General features: G+C 48.5%; 5 protein-coding genes across 5 annotated transcripts; 3 read left to right on the top strand and 2 right to left on the bottom strand.

The window, feature by feature from the left end:
• The first annotated feature begins 186 nt into the window (after window positions 1-186).
• Window positions 187-2,211, top strand: DEU56DRAFT_943206 (uncharacterized protein). The gene is made up of 7 exons (XM_041358960.1): window positions 187-603; window positions 655-767; window positions 826-981; window positions 1,033-1,111; window positions 1,168-1,293; window positions 1,345-1,538; window positions 1,575-2,211. The coding sequence occupies exons 1-7, from the start codon at window positions 543-545 to the stop codon at window positions 1,836-1,838; spliced, it is 993 nt and encodes a 330-aa protein (XP_041214750.1). The 5' UTR covers window positions 187-542; the 3' UTR covers window positions 1,839-2,211.
• A 109-nt stretch (window positions 2,212-2,320) lies between these two features.
• Window positions 2,321-4,055, bottom strand: DEU56DRAFT_876936 (mitochondrial carrier domain-containing protein). The gene is made up of 10 exons (XM_041356020.1): window positions 3,916-4,055; window positions 3,742-3,862; window positions 3,609-3,633; window positions 3,444-3,554; window positions 3,350-3,393; window positions 3,036-3,296; window positions 2,954-2,980; window positions 2,764-2,896; window positions 2,675-2,711; window positions 2,321-2,622 (listed from the first exon to the last, which is right to left on the bottom strand). The coding sequence occupies exons 1-10, from the start codon at window positions 4,047-4,049 to the stop codon at window positions 2,553-2,555; spliced, it is 963 nt and encodes a 320-aa protein (XP_041214749.1). The 5' UTR covers window positions 4,050-4,055; the 3' UTR covers window positions 2,321-2,552.
• Window positions 4,056-4,238: 183 nt separating this feature from the next.
• DEU56DRAFT_943188 (PhoX domain-containing protein) lies at window positions 4,239-8,419 on the top strand (the record flags this gene model as incomplete). Its single annotated transcript, XM_041358959.1, has 8 exons — window positions 4,239-5,336; window positions 5,384-5,406; window positions 5,463-5,686; window positions 5,736-5,863; window positions 5,914-7,461; window positions 7,507-8,018; window positions 8,066-8,247; window positions 8,301-8,419. Coding segments are annotated over exons 1-8 (3,645 nt in total), but the record flags the coding sequence as incomplete, so codon positions are not given.
• Window positions 8,420-8,629: 210 nt separating this feature from the next.
• Window positions 8,630-10,560, bottom strand: DEU56DRAFT_767865 (Gcd10p-domain-containing protein). Its single transcript, XM_041351191.1, has 9 exons — window positions 10,359-10,560; window positions 10,180-10,307; window positions 10,020-10,123; window positions 9,875-9,966; window positions 9,616-9,824; window positions 9,419-9,562; window positions 9,232-9,361; window positions 9,084-9,186; window positions 8,630-9,028 (listed from the first exon to the last, which is right to left on the bottom strand). The coding sequence occupies exons 1-9, from the start codon at window positions 10,490-10,492 to the stop codon at window positions 8,864-8,866; spliced, it is 1,209 nt and encodes a 402-aa protein (XP_041214747.1). The 5' UTR covers window positions 10,493-10,560; the 3' UTR covers window positions 8,630-8,863.
• A 31-nt stretch (window positions 10,561-10,591) lies between these two features.
• DEU56DRAFT_767859 (ARM repeat-containing protein) lies at window positions 10,592-12,867 on the top strand. The gene has a single exon (XM_041351190.1). The coding sequence runs from the start codon at window positions 10,656-10,658 to the stop codon at window positions 12,774-12,776; it is 2,121 nt and encodes a 706-aa protein (XP_041214746.1). The 5' UTR covers window positions 10,592-10,655; the 3' UTR covers window positions 12,777-12,867.
• The last annotated feature ends 194 nt before the right edge of the window (window positions 12,868-13,061 follow it).

The raw sequence follows: 13,061 nt of genomic DNA, 5'->3' as shown, positions 1-13,061 counted from the left end.
CCAGTACAGCAAGTATCGAATACAGATAGTCAATATCAATGCCTAAATACGATGATTTATACCCCGCGCGGTTCGGCAGTTTGTCGCCTGCTAATGAGATGGTGCTCGCCGCTCGGGAATTCGTCGTCTCATTGATAACATATTGTTCACAATCTAGCGACCATGGCCCATCAGATACTTAGTTGCGAACAACACGGGAGTAAACTGGACCATGCCGTGAATAGTTGGCCAGTGGCAGGAGGTGGTTGGTAATTTCATTCAGCGTTATCTTCTCTTGTGGGTTGATACACTGATATCATAATTCCTTGTATGCATCACATCCGAGTCACAGCACAGGCGTTGGCCATGAAGGACCCAGCACAGCTTCTTGCTACAATATATATATGCTCTCAAGTCTCCATCTTTCCACAAGGTGATTCCCTACGCTCGACCCTACAACTTGAAGGAACCTCATATTGGCCTGTTCTTACGTGTACGGACATCGCCCAAGATACTCGCCTGACTGAATTTGACCCAACTGGTCTGGTGACACGGCAGTCATTATGAGCATACCTATGGACACAGCTGCGTTATCAGGTTTATTTCTCGAGATCTTGTTGTATGGTGCGCGACCAGTGGAAGTGTTATGTTGTTGAATTTCATTATCCAAAACAGGCGTGTTCTTCACTCTGTACTGGTTTACATTGTTCATCCTCCTCAAGAAAACGGGAATTCAACGGCAACTCATTCTCCCAGTGGCAACCTTGCTGCTATGCATCGCAACGGCCGTAGGTTACTGATTGTAGTCAAACCTCTTGGGGGAAAGCTCAACACGATAACGTTCAGCACCTAATCGTTGATTTTGTTCGAGCGTTAGAGGCATTCGTATTCAAGGTGGATACGATTGGTGCAAATGCCTACTATTCCAACTTTGCTTCGCCGCTGTTTGTTGCGTCAATGACGCTTTACATCACGCAAACCATTCTCGCCGATGGGATAGTTGTGAGTTTTTCCACTTAACACGTTTACTTTCCCCTCTGAGTAGGGTCGTAGGTTTGGCGATGTTATGTGCTTAACAACAGAAGCCCGTTTGTTGCCGTTCCTGGCTGTATCATACTCTTAGCTAACGTAGGCGAGTATCTCGGAAGTTCCTATTCGACCATCGTCTTATCCCAAAACATTTCGCAGTCACTGGATACTATGGTATCGGGACCCTTTCACGGGCCCGTCCGCAGTCTAATGTTCCTCCCACTGTTGATGGATGTATCGCCACATTCGATACATTGACCATGGTTGTCAGTGTTACCAGTACCAGTACGTCGATTACGCCTAACCTTGGGGCTCCTGATGACCGAAGTGATGCAGTTTTGAATGCCTGGCGCATCTACCGCTCTCGCCGTTTCATGGCAGAGGAGGGCCTTGGCGCTTTTCTACCCGTTTTCGTCGTCGTCATTGAGAGCGGCGCTTTTTATGCCACAAGTATCCTTATACTCCTTGTGACATTCTTCATTGGATCCAACGCCCAATATATTATGCTGGCCATCATTACTCCTATTGTGGTGAGTTTTCTGAACTTAAAACCAAGCTATTCATAGAACTTTTGTTCAGGGGATCACGTTCTGCCTCGTCATTCTGCAAGTACACTTCGACGTAGGTGGCAACTCGCCGACCGAAGTCCACTGAAGCGAGGGGCAACATCATTGTCAACAAGCAATTGGATGTGGATGCCAGAAAAGTGGTGTCGTCCTCGTTCAGAGCGAGGTGTACAGGAGGGCTTGAGCATGGAACTAATGACTGTGCACATCACAGAGGAAACGGTGATCATTCAATCTGATATGATGAGCAGAAAGACCTCCTAGCCAGAACGTAGCAAGAGGAAGACATTCGTTAGAAAGAACGGTCAACGAATCTTGGGGGTGTCTTCGTATTGTCGATTAGTCCGTCCTCTATTCTCCAGTAAGTAGTTAAATACACCGGCTTTCTCTGAAATGGGAGGACGATGGTTCGTCCATAGGAATCTACTAGTAGTTCCTTTCCTTGAAAGGTCAAAGCAGATTTCTTGTATCTCCACATTGAGGCAGAATTGTGAGGTGGACGAGTAAGTGATCTGGCCGAATGTAACCGATAGCAAGAAGGAACGACAATATTAATGTTCATCAGGGCTTGGGAGGTTAGGCGGAATTTACGTCAAGCGCTTGTTCGTGGTCTTCGTTAGTTTTGATCTGCTTCATTCATTTGGCCTTGAAGGCGAAATCTCCTTCGGGTGGGTGAAGTACGCCTCCAATCTCTTGCGTCGCCTTTGCTCTGCGTGCACCAGCTCTTGAATGATTGACTCGCTCTTCATGTTAGCCTTCATCTTATTTCTCCTGTCTCCTACATACAGAACAAGAAATGCGGACCAAGTCGGTCTTGGTCCATGTTTGGTGTGCTCTAAAATACCGGGATGCTACGCCAGTATTGTGCGAACGATTCTACGTTCTACATACCACGAGTCTTCTGGCCATATTCCATATGGCATGCCCAGTCACATGTAGGTTTTCGTTTAGTATGAAGAGGCCAAAGACAGGTTGAGGTCATGATCTACGATTACGGATCTCTTTATACAGAGCCAAGATGATATCGTTCACAGTGAGGGTAATAATGCTACGAATGGCAGTCAGAAAGATGCACATTTTGCAAGCCGAGGACAACTCACGTATGGGGTGCAACACGAAGAAACTGTGCAGTTGAACCTAAATGTGTATTTTGAATAAGACTTGTTGCAATATACGTATCACTACATACCCTTGTACCACCCGAGCACGCCCTCGGTCTTGAATGTCTTCCAGAGACAGTCGATGGGATTCCTATACAGTGTCCCTACTAAACGACCATCAGGGGTGCGTATTGTTGGTTGGTTGTATATTCGGGTAAGGGCCTGGCCGTGAATATAGATGAGCTCAAAATTCCGACTACGAGCAGCGAGCCCACCAACCGTATCAGTAGGCTGCATAACAATGCACTACGAGGAGTCAGACCACGGTTTGTTGGCTACTTGGATTGAGAAACAAACACACCACGCAAACTCCAGACACGGAGGAACTAGCAAGGTAAGTCAATATGCTGTTTGAAGGAAGTAATCCATGTGAGTCAAGTTGGTGTTTAGTCCATTTGTACGTAGGAAGCTGAACTGAAGATCCCATAGCTGTCCGCAGAATGGCTGCATCCAAGCCACGTATTAGACCCCAAATTTTTTCTGTCCTAAAGATTGTGGCGAATGCGTCAAACGAGCTCTTGTAGTAATGTTGTGCGCCAACTGGCAATATAGGAGAGTATGCCTGTCGACACTGTCATCGATATGTTGAATAGTGCGAGGGCGGGGTGTGCGTACCTGCATTCGTGCTTTTATCAAGAAGAGTGGGTTCCCGAGCGAAGCTGATACAAGCGAATCAAAAACAGTACTCGCATCATGACTTAATGCATACCTCCTATCATACCACTTGCGGCACCAGCTACAACAGAAGTCCATGGTATTTGGTCGGTGCCAGATCTACCTATTGAGCGGTTGATAGCTCGTCGGAAAGGCTCATAGAACCCTGTAGTAGTAATTAAGAGAGAATCTGGACAGCAGGGCAGAATAAGTCGCGTACCTAGACGTGATCCATTCAAAAGTGTCTGTAAGGTATCAACATTAATATCGAGAGAGCATCCCTAGTGCTTATGATATCTAACCTGGTAAACGTACTAGAACGTTATCAGACAAAGGAGAAGATTGGTATAGACATATTTACATACCGCGGGTCCGAGTCCTCTTTGCAATCCCCGCATGCCCTCGTTTCTCCAAGTTTTTGCCAGAACATCCAAAGCATCCTTATAGACTCTCTTTTTTTCCACCTTTGACCAGCTCACCTACCCGCGTGTCAATATATCGCATTTTGTCGCTCAGGCCATCGGAACCTACCTTGGAGTTGCAAACGCGTCTTGGCTACTTCTGCCGGATTGCTGACAGTGACGGCCATGCATCCTGCCAGTCCGCCGCAAAGAAAACTCTCAAGCGTAGAGAGGGGTCGTGGTGTAGTAGAAGAAGTCATACCCGAGTGCCAGCAGCCAGAACGGCGCGCAAGTGCAGCCTGGAGTTGTCGCCGTAGATACTACAAAATTGTTTATGCGTAGCAGCTTGACCGTGACTGGGAGGCTGGAGCCGATTACAGTCCGAACCCCGCACGCGCACGCTTCGAGTTCTTACACTTGTCCTTACACACAGAACTCGCACTGAGTGACTCAGTGAAGGACTTCCATTCTGCTCGCTTCCGAAGTCGAGAGACGTCGAGTTCTACGGCCGTCCATCGAGGAGATCGAGTTGAAAGAGTGATGCTGGATATGGCAAGTGTTGCTCAAGTCCTGTGAGCGAACAGTGACCTCAATGCATCTCAATATGACTCTGACGGGTTGTGTACTAGCTAACAGCGATGTACAACCAAATTCGCCGTGACATGCACTCATTCATCAGTGTCAGGTCTGCTTTGGCTGTCGCCTTTCTCGCCGTTGTATTTCCTGTCGTCGCTCGCGCGTTCTCGTCTCCGATATCCCTCATCCTCCTTTCGCCTGTGATCATCCTTTTCGTGGCGCTCTTGTGTTTCGTCGCAAACATTCTTGTTGGAGTTGCCTTGGACAAGCAACCAGCTCATAGGAACGCGCTCGCACATGCAGCTAGACCTCTTGCCTTCTCAACTCCCGCAGCATGGCAGGCAGTCCTCACTCGTTCTCACTGGTCTCAGAAAACTCCACAATCATTGTCACCTTTGTGCCCTGACTTGCCTGTTGTGTCATCTACCCTCAATGACATCATGATCTTCGTCGTACGCGACTTCGTACTCACCTGGTACAAGGACATATCATCATCCCCTTCATTTCCTACGGCAGTCTCTTCGGTGCTTCATGACTCCCTTGAGAGGCTTCTGCAGACAACCGCAACCATTGACTTTTCTTCTCTTCTAGTGAAGCGAATATTGCCCAAAGTCACTGCGCACATCGAGCAATTCCGACAATCGGAGGTCACACTTCGCGGTGCAGCCTTAGAGCGCCGCTTGACGCAATCCGAGGAGTTGGACATGTTGTTGGCAAGTAGATACGCAGGCAAGGGGGGCAAACTACATCCTGCAGTGGAGAATTTGTCTTCTACATTTACAAAACAGAATGAAGAAATACACCTCAGAACAATTGCGGAGCGGGTGCTCTCGCATATTCTTCCGGAGCAGGAGGCCCACAGTAAGGCTCTGAGAGTGGTTGTCAGAGAAATCCTGGTATGCGCGGTGCTGTATCCGATCATGGATATGGTGAGCGATCCTGATTTCTGGAATCGGATGATTGAGCAAGTGGTATGTCCACAACTCAAGTGTGAGCGCAGTCGTTAACTTCGAGATAGGCAGGGGCCGCAATACACCAGCAGTATGTGGTGCACGTGTACTTGGGTGTTTTTTGCACTTTTAACAACGCATATACAGGAAACTCATCTCTCAAGTGAGAAATGTCTTGGAAGCACAATCACCCCGCCGGCACCACCGCGTTTCTTCGACAATTTCACCTGGAGACACCATCACAATTAGAACTGACATGCGAGAGTTTGAGTCATTCCTCCGGAGTATCAATCGTTGTTCGTCACTTCTGGATGCTCGTCGCCTGAAGAATGATATCATGGGAGAAATTCGGAGGACAAGGATACTTCTTGGTCAGTTTATTCAAACAGTTTACTGCCTTTTATGTTAACGCTCCCACAGCTAATCACGATAAGGAGGATTGGATAAGTGGCGAGAAGACTGAAGATGTAGTGGCTTTCCTTGACAGGCTTTATACTGCCAAGCGGACTGTCGAACAACGAATAGTAGTCCTGGGTGGCGAAGATTCAGTAAGCTGCTCTACGTGATTCATAACTTCTGCTCATGCTGAGAATCGTAGAAGTCAGCTGCTTCGCCAGAGTCTAGTTCACGGACTCAAGTCGCTCTACGTGACGTCTTGAGCAACCCAACGTCACTCTCCTACTTCATGGAGTTTATGGATCGTCGCCACCGCTCGCTCCTGGTTCAATTTTGGCTAACAGTGGAAAGCTTCAAAAACCCATTGGAGTCAATAGACTCAAGTTCATCTGGGGATGATGACGAACCCCTACAGGGTCCTTCAAGCTCCTTAACGCTCAAAGAGGACATTTCAATGATTAAAGATCTTTACTTCTCTGTCACACCACCCCATCCTGCCTTATTATCCATCTCTAAGAAGTACATCGATAACATACGCTCTTACGCACAAATTGAAATCCTTCCGGGTCCTTTGGAAGACAAGAAAGTCCGTCGTAGCGTCATGTTGGCGCAGAGACAAGTTCAACAGGCAATGGAACAAGACTTTGAGGACCTTCAGAGATCCGAACTATGGTTCCGAATAGTCGAGGATATCAATCGGGCTAGTGCTAAATCGCTGGAACCCCCTGCAGGCCGTATCTTGGTACGTTCGATGTCGCCCCCGCCACTGCCGACGTCACATTCTCTCGGCATTGGATCTGTCCATATCTTCCGCTCCGAATCTTCCCCTTCCTTGAGCTCTATAATTCAGCGCGGCGAAAGCTCACGGACGAGTCCGCCCGTTGCCTCACGGACTAACATTGATGTGCTTATGTCCCCGGTCTCAGCAACATCATCAGACGCATCCAGAGCTCCTCTCTTCGATGATCCAGAAGATGCCCAGAGCGCAGATGAAGCAGAGAGAATGAGAGCCATCCAGGCCGCGCTGACGGATATCATTGCCACTGAGCAACTTCCCCACAGTTTCCTCCCTCCAAGCCAGGACAGAGACGGGAATCGCCACCTCAGCGCGGCCTTACTAGACAATAAGAAGGGCATTTTTGGCGATGAGGAAGACGATATGATCGACGAAGAAGATGACGACAGAGCTGAAGGTTCCGTGGATACGGAACAAGGAACATTTCAACTAGCTGGACCCGGAGACCTTCAGCTCTCTTACGAGATTGCACGCCTTGGTGACAAGATCACCAAACTGGAAGCTCACGATGCCATGCTCGACACGCTTATTAAGAAAGCAGAGCTAACAGGCGACGCTCAAGAACTGCGTTTGCTTCAAAGGTCCAAGTCATCCATGGCCCGTGAACTTCGAGAGTTGCGTTTCCAGAAGACCCAATATGAACAGCAAGAATCTGCAAACCGTCTCATCTCCCATCGAACGAAGGTTTCTATCGTTAGTTCGACAGTGGGAGAAGAAGAGGGGAGATCCGTAGTGCGATACCTCATTGAGGTGCAGCAGCTCGCACCTGACGGAACATTTGCCTCGGGGTGGGTTGTTGCAAGGAGATACAACGAGTTCCTGAGGATGCATAGCAAACTGCGCGATCGATACACGCTTGTCAAGGGTCTCGATTTTCCAGGCAAGAGGCTTGTTACTTCGCTGTCCGGCAGTTTCGTAGACACAAGGAGACAAGCCCTGGAGAAATATATGCAGGTGAGGAACTCGTTGGAGCCTGCTTCCTTCGCATACTTACAGCAGCAGAATCTGATTGCCATACCTGTCGTCTGTGAAAGCAATGATCTTCGCGCATTTCTGTCCCGTGATTCACCTTTCATCGTGTCCGAAGTCCAAGAGGATGTCCCCAAAGGAACCGCCGGCTTTTCAGGGAAAAACCTTGTCCGATCCGTTTATCGTTCAGTGGCAGAGAGCATCGATGATATGTTCTTTGGCCCGTCGATGTTGGATGTTATGATTCAAAGGCTTACCCGACAAGCCGCAGAATTTGCTGGCATAGTCGGATCTGCGGTCCACGATGAAGACCTCGTCGCTCAAGCCCTGAAAGCGTTTGGAAAGTCCACGTCGGAGGACACGTTCATGCACATGTCTAGTGACCTACGTCCTTTGGAAGGAGAAACTAGTACATCGACATTCTCTGCTCCTATATGCGATCTTGTCCTTGCTATCTTTGAGCTTAACAAGAAGGACAATTGGCTCCGGCGGCAAGCAATTGTTATCATCCTCCAGCAAGTACTGGGTGGCACCATTGAACGGTGAGACCAAACCCTGCATAGTCTTGTTGCTTCTGACGTAATTATAGGCAAATTCGCCAAAGCATCAAGTCGTTGTATGAAGAAAGTCGCATCATGCCTATTTTGGCTTTGTTCAAAGATTCTCTTTGGCCGGGTGGTAGGCTGAAACCGCCTGGTCAACCACGGTCAACAGATGAGATAATGCGTAGTCGGGATGAAGCAAACCGCAAGCTTTCTGCTTTAGTGCCAGGTTTGCTGAGGTTTTCTCCCGTACAAATATAGAGCTGACACCACGATCTACAGATCTTGCTGCAAACATGATAGGTCGGTCAAATGCTCGGCGAGGAGCAAGACGAATATTTGCCGTCCTACAGAACAAGCGCTTGAACCAGCACATTGCCTACACTATTGTGGACGAGGTGCGTTTTCGTCGAACTGCAGCGAACATTGCTCACGAACCAGCTCAGGTTGTTGGCGCTATATTTCCTGAGCCCTGATATCTGAGAGTTTATGTAGTTTTGTTTGATATTAGTTATTGTGGAAGGTAATGACTACTTTGTTACCTGTTGTACTACTGTCATGTCATCAGTAGATCCACCACCGAAATGCTAGCTTGTTTGTTCCAACTCGCTTGTTTGTTCCAACTCGCTTGTTTGGCCTGCCTGGTCGGCGACTGTTGTGTCTTCTTCCTCGAACTCTGTAGTATCATATGATTCCAGGGTCTGAGGCACTGACGAATCTCCTTCGTTGGCTTCCTTCTTCCGTCGTTTTGATTGTCGATGAGATGACACTTTGGAAGCATTTGGGTCATCATATCTTGCAAACAATCAGTAAGCGTTTGTCTGCGAGTGGATCTGCGATTACACTTACACTTTGATTACATGTAATAAGAAACCTCCCGATCCTGATGTGTTCATCGTCGGGTGTGTGCGACCTGGTAGAACTTGATAGCGTCGCAGCCATGATTCCGTAATTGATGGTGCAAGATAGCTTGGGTCAAGACGCAATTTCGATTGTAGTTCCGTTAGAGGCTAATAATTCAGGCATCCAGCTAAATTCGTACATCGAATAGAAAACACGACATACCTGGCTAAATGGGCTCTGAATGACTATGGATCCCGATCCCGCCACATATGGAGTCAAGATTTGTAGGATCTCCAGGGGGTCGTAATCGCTAGCGATTAAAAGCCTACCAGGTGTCGGAAGAGGTACTATGTCAATTGACGGCACTCACGCGTCATATTCACCAGCAAATAACTCCTCTCTTGCGTTTAAAAGAGTATCTGCCGCATTCTTCCGTTTATCAAGGCGAATCCTATGCCGCTCTGATTTTCCCACTTCCGACGACAATTCTTGTGCCACAGCTGTCACTTGATGGGAAGTATGGCGCATCCCCAAAGAATCTAGTCAGGCTCACTAACCTGGTGTATAGTCTTCCTGGGCAGTTGCCCAATTTAATGACGAGTGTATGTTTGTAAGCACGTCTTTGCGAAAATTCATCAGGGTCATGACAGGATATGCGGGCGGCGAATCAACGTCGCAAATAGAAATCAGTCGTCCCTCCCCTGCAAGGATTAGATCCCCTATTCACGCAGAGCCAACAGCTCTCCGCACTCACCTCCCAGTCTCTCTAGGATTGCTGATACAAGAAGGCCAGACGCCTCATCAACAGCAATGTACCTGCCTCCTGGGCGAATATTCGCCAGATTCAATATTTGAGACAGTGTATCCGGTCTGATATCACGGATCCTGTTCTGGTCTTTTTTGAACCAGTGGTCGCAAACATTGTAAATTGTCGGCTCAACAGTGCTGAAGGTCTTGGAGTACCTGCTCGGTTGATCAATTTGACTGTCAACAAACCAGGGATAGTATACTACTTGGCTTCCTTGCGTTGCCTATACTTTTCCTTGCTATATTCAGTTTTCATGGAATAATTGGCGTGTTGTTCGATCTGAGCCTTTATTATTTCCTGTGGAAATATATTATATTGCGCTTCTGCATGAAATAAGGTCCAGGACGCACAGAAACATGGAGGCCAGATTTTTTAAACCCTTCAATCTCGCCGAGGGTAAGCGGCTGCACAAATTCACCATCGTTGATGAGCTCATTTGTAGCGCCCGTTTCCTCTTCATTACGATTAGTCCTACACAGAATTTTTGGGAGTGGTTGTCAAATCCCTTACCTACTTCTTGTAGAGTACAAGGCGGCTGGACGGTGAGTTCCTTGCCATGAATCTCATACGTCAATCCGTATGGATGGCCGATCAACTCGTTTGCGCGAAAGGAGCCGACTCTCCCTATAGAGATAGCGCTTCGCGACTCGATTCAGTGATGGTAGGGAATGAGACAAGAAACCGCTCACGCATCTTTCTCCACCTTGAAGCCTTTGGTCTCGCCACTAGGTAGTCTGAGCAGAACCGTATGTCCTGATTGGATGGTGGTCGCTTTGAATGAATTCAGGCTGCTTGTTGCATTTTCGCAGTCAGGGATATCCATGAGACTTCGCTGTCCCGATAGTCCACCCGATGACTTTGGATGATGGTGTTGAAAGAAATGATCCGTTGTGACGCCGTGTTCGGAAAATTGCCGACTCAACTTGTCCTCCGCCAACATCTCACTTTGTTCAAAGTCATATAATACACTTCATCCCAATACCGCAATGAACGCTCAGTATGGAGCCCTCAGCTTAGATTCATTAATGGGGAAAGCTCAGGATGTTACTGCCTTTCTTCCTGATGAGTTCTCTTACCTCGTAGAAGCTTTCGCACCATCTCAGCCAGAATCGTCGCGCTCGAAAGCGTATCTCGTGCTCTCTGCGTTCTGTCAAGGGACGCGGTCGCAAAAACCTCAGGAGTCTGGGCCCACCAACTCTGCCACGGAAATACTAGAAAAAGTTTTCCAGCCTCTTATCATCTCCCGCATTTCCAATCATCAGGAGCAGGGTGCGATAGTCGTTGGGCTCTCTTTCTTCTCTGCGTTATTCCACGTCGACTGGCAGTCCGCTTCTCGTGTTTTCGCGCAAGATGGCATGGTTGAATATGTAACAGATGCCCTTGATTTATATCCATCATCACCATCGGTTGCCTTGGAGGTTGCTCGTATGATCGGTCAGGCTAGTGGACACAAGGCATGCCGTGCTCTTATATCTGAGGAAATCATCACCTGGCTTGGGAATAAGTCCCGTCAGGCTACCGACAAAAATTTGCGCGCAGCAGCAGCCATCGCCCTTGTGAAATTATCTCGAGGGGCAGAAACGGATGCCTCAGAAGGCGCGGATGCATCACAGGGAACGACATCTACCTCCAAGGATATGGAACTTGCTGAGTTGCTGAAAGGAATGGTCATCGGTGACAAGGACTCTCTGTCCTCCCTCAACGACGTCGTTGAAGGCCTTGCATACCTCAGTGTTGACCCAGATGTCAAACAGACCCTGGCGAATGATCCCAAGTTCTTGCAGCAGCTCTTTACACTTGTTCCTAGACGTAAGCCCCTGCCCACATCTGCCAGTAATTCTAGCCTCCTCTTTGGCATTCTTCTCATCATATCCAACCTCTGTGCCTACCGTCCTCGCCTCAGTCAAGAAGATGCGCAGGTCGCCAAGCTGAAGCGCATGGCTAAGGCCAATAATGGATCCAAGAGGACAACGGCCGAGGAACCACCAAATGCATTGGAAGATGATGCTGCAGTTAAGTCCAGATGCTGTCAAGTTCTTGCAAGTGGCGCCCTTGATGTCTTGTCTGTGGCTTCCAGTGTAGAGAGCCAAGGCATCAGACTCGCATTGGGTAAAATATACCTATGCATCGTGGAGGACAAAGATAACAGAGGGAAAGTCCTCCAGAGCGGAGGTGCACGGAGTCTTTCTCGTGTCATACAGTCTTCGTCGTCCTCCACATCGTCCTCCACATCGTCCTCCGCATCGTCCTCCGCATCGTCCTCATCCTCCACACATATTGATACCTCCCTTCTCCCTGCAATTCAAGCTTTGGCGAAATTGACCATCACATCTTCCCCCCTGCAAGTCTTCGGGCCTACTGATGGCGCCATGCTTGATGCAATACGGCCCCTGTCACAACTGTTGCTCCATTCATCCTCAAATCTTCTACAACAATTTGAAGCCTTAATGGCCTTGACAAATATCGCTTCACAAAGCACAGAGTGTGCCGATCGCATCTCTAGCACTTCTCACCTTCTCAACAAAGTCGAACTTCTCATGCTGGAGGACCATACGCTCATCCGGCGAGCAGCCACTGAGCTAATATGCAATCTTGTTGGGGGTTCTGAGAAGGTGTTTTTCAGGTATGGCGGTTCTCCAGATGTTCATGCAACGAAGTCCAAGTTACAAGTACTTCTTGCGATGTCGGACATGGATGACCTTCCGACAAGACTTGCTGCGTCGGGTGCTTTGGCCATAGTGACCAGCGTGTCTACTGCTTGTCAAGCAGTATTCGAACTTCAGTTGGATCACCACAGGGCATTTTCGATCATCGCACGTCTTATAGACCCATCTGTCATTCTGGAGGATGACGATCCCGGTGATGGCGAAGCAGCCGGAATTCCAGGGCTTGTGCACCGTGGAGTCGTATGCCTCCGCAACATATTCAATCCACAGCACGCCCCTCCTCGCTTGTCACTTGTGGAGGAAGTGGAGAAGGCAGGTTTGGTGAATGTTGTGACCAGATTGTTGAGAGGTGAACTTGGATCATTTGACACTGCTGTAACTATCCCTGCTGCTGAGGTTTTGAGGCATCTGGTTGAGCTTAAAAAGTCAACGAACAGCTAGTACACTGTCTAAGAAACCGAGTAGGGACTACATTGATATTGTCATGTTGCGTGGTTTATATCTATGTGCAAGTCGGGACTTTACCACCGAGTTCTGCCACGGGCATTGCCGGTCTCCGCTGTGCCTGCGGACTTCTCCCAGCAACTTTACTACGTTCTCTCATTCAGGCTTAGGCGCGTCAGCCATGGTGAGATGTAAGTTGCCTTGGAACGCTCAATGATTGACCGGCATGCGCGTAGGCTATATCTAAGAAGGCGGGCAAAAAGACTGCCCCGAAATCAGCTG

The sequence above is a fragment of the Suillus clintonianus genome (genome assembly GCF_016758775.1).
Source record: "Suillus clintonianus strain FC179 chromosome Unknown DEU56scaffold_3, whole genome shotgun sequence".
Taxonomy (NCBI): Eukaryota; Fungi; Basidiomycota; class Agaricomycetes; order Boletales; family Suillaceae; genus Suillus; species Suillus clintonianus.
This window is presented reverse-complemented; position numbering and strand designations above follow the sequence as displayed.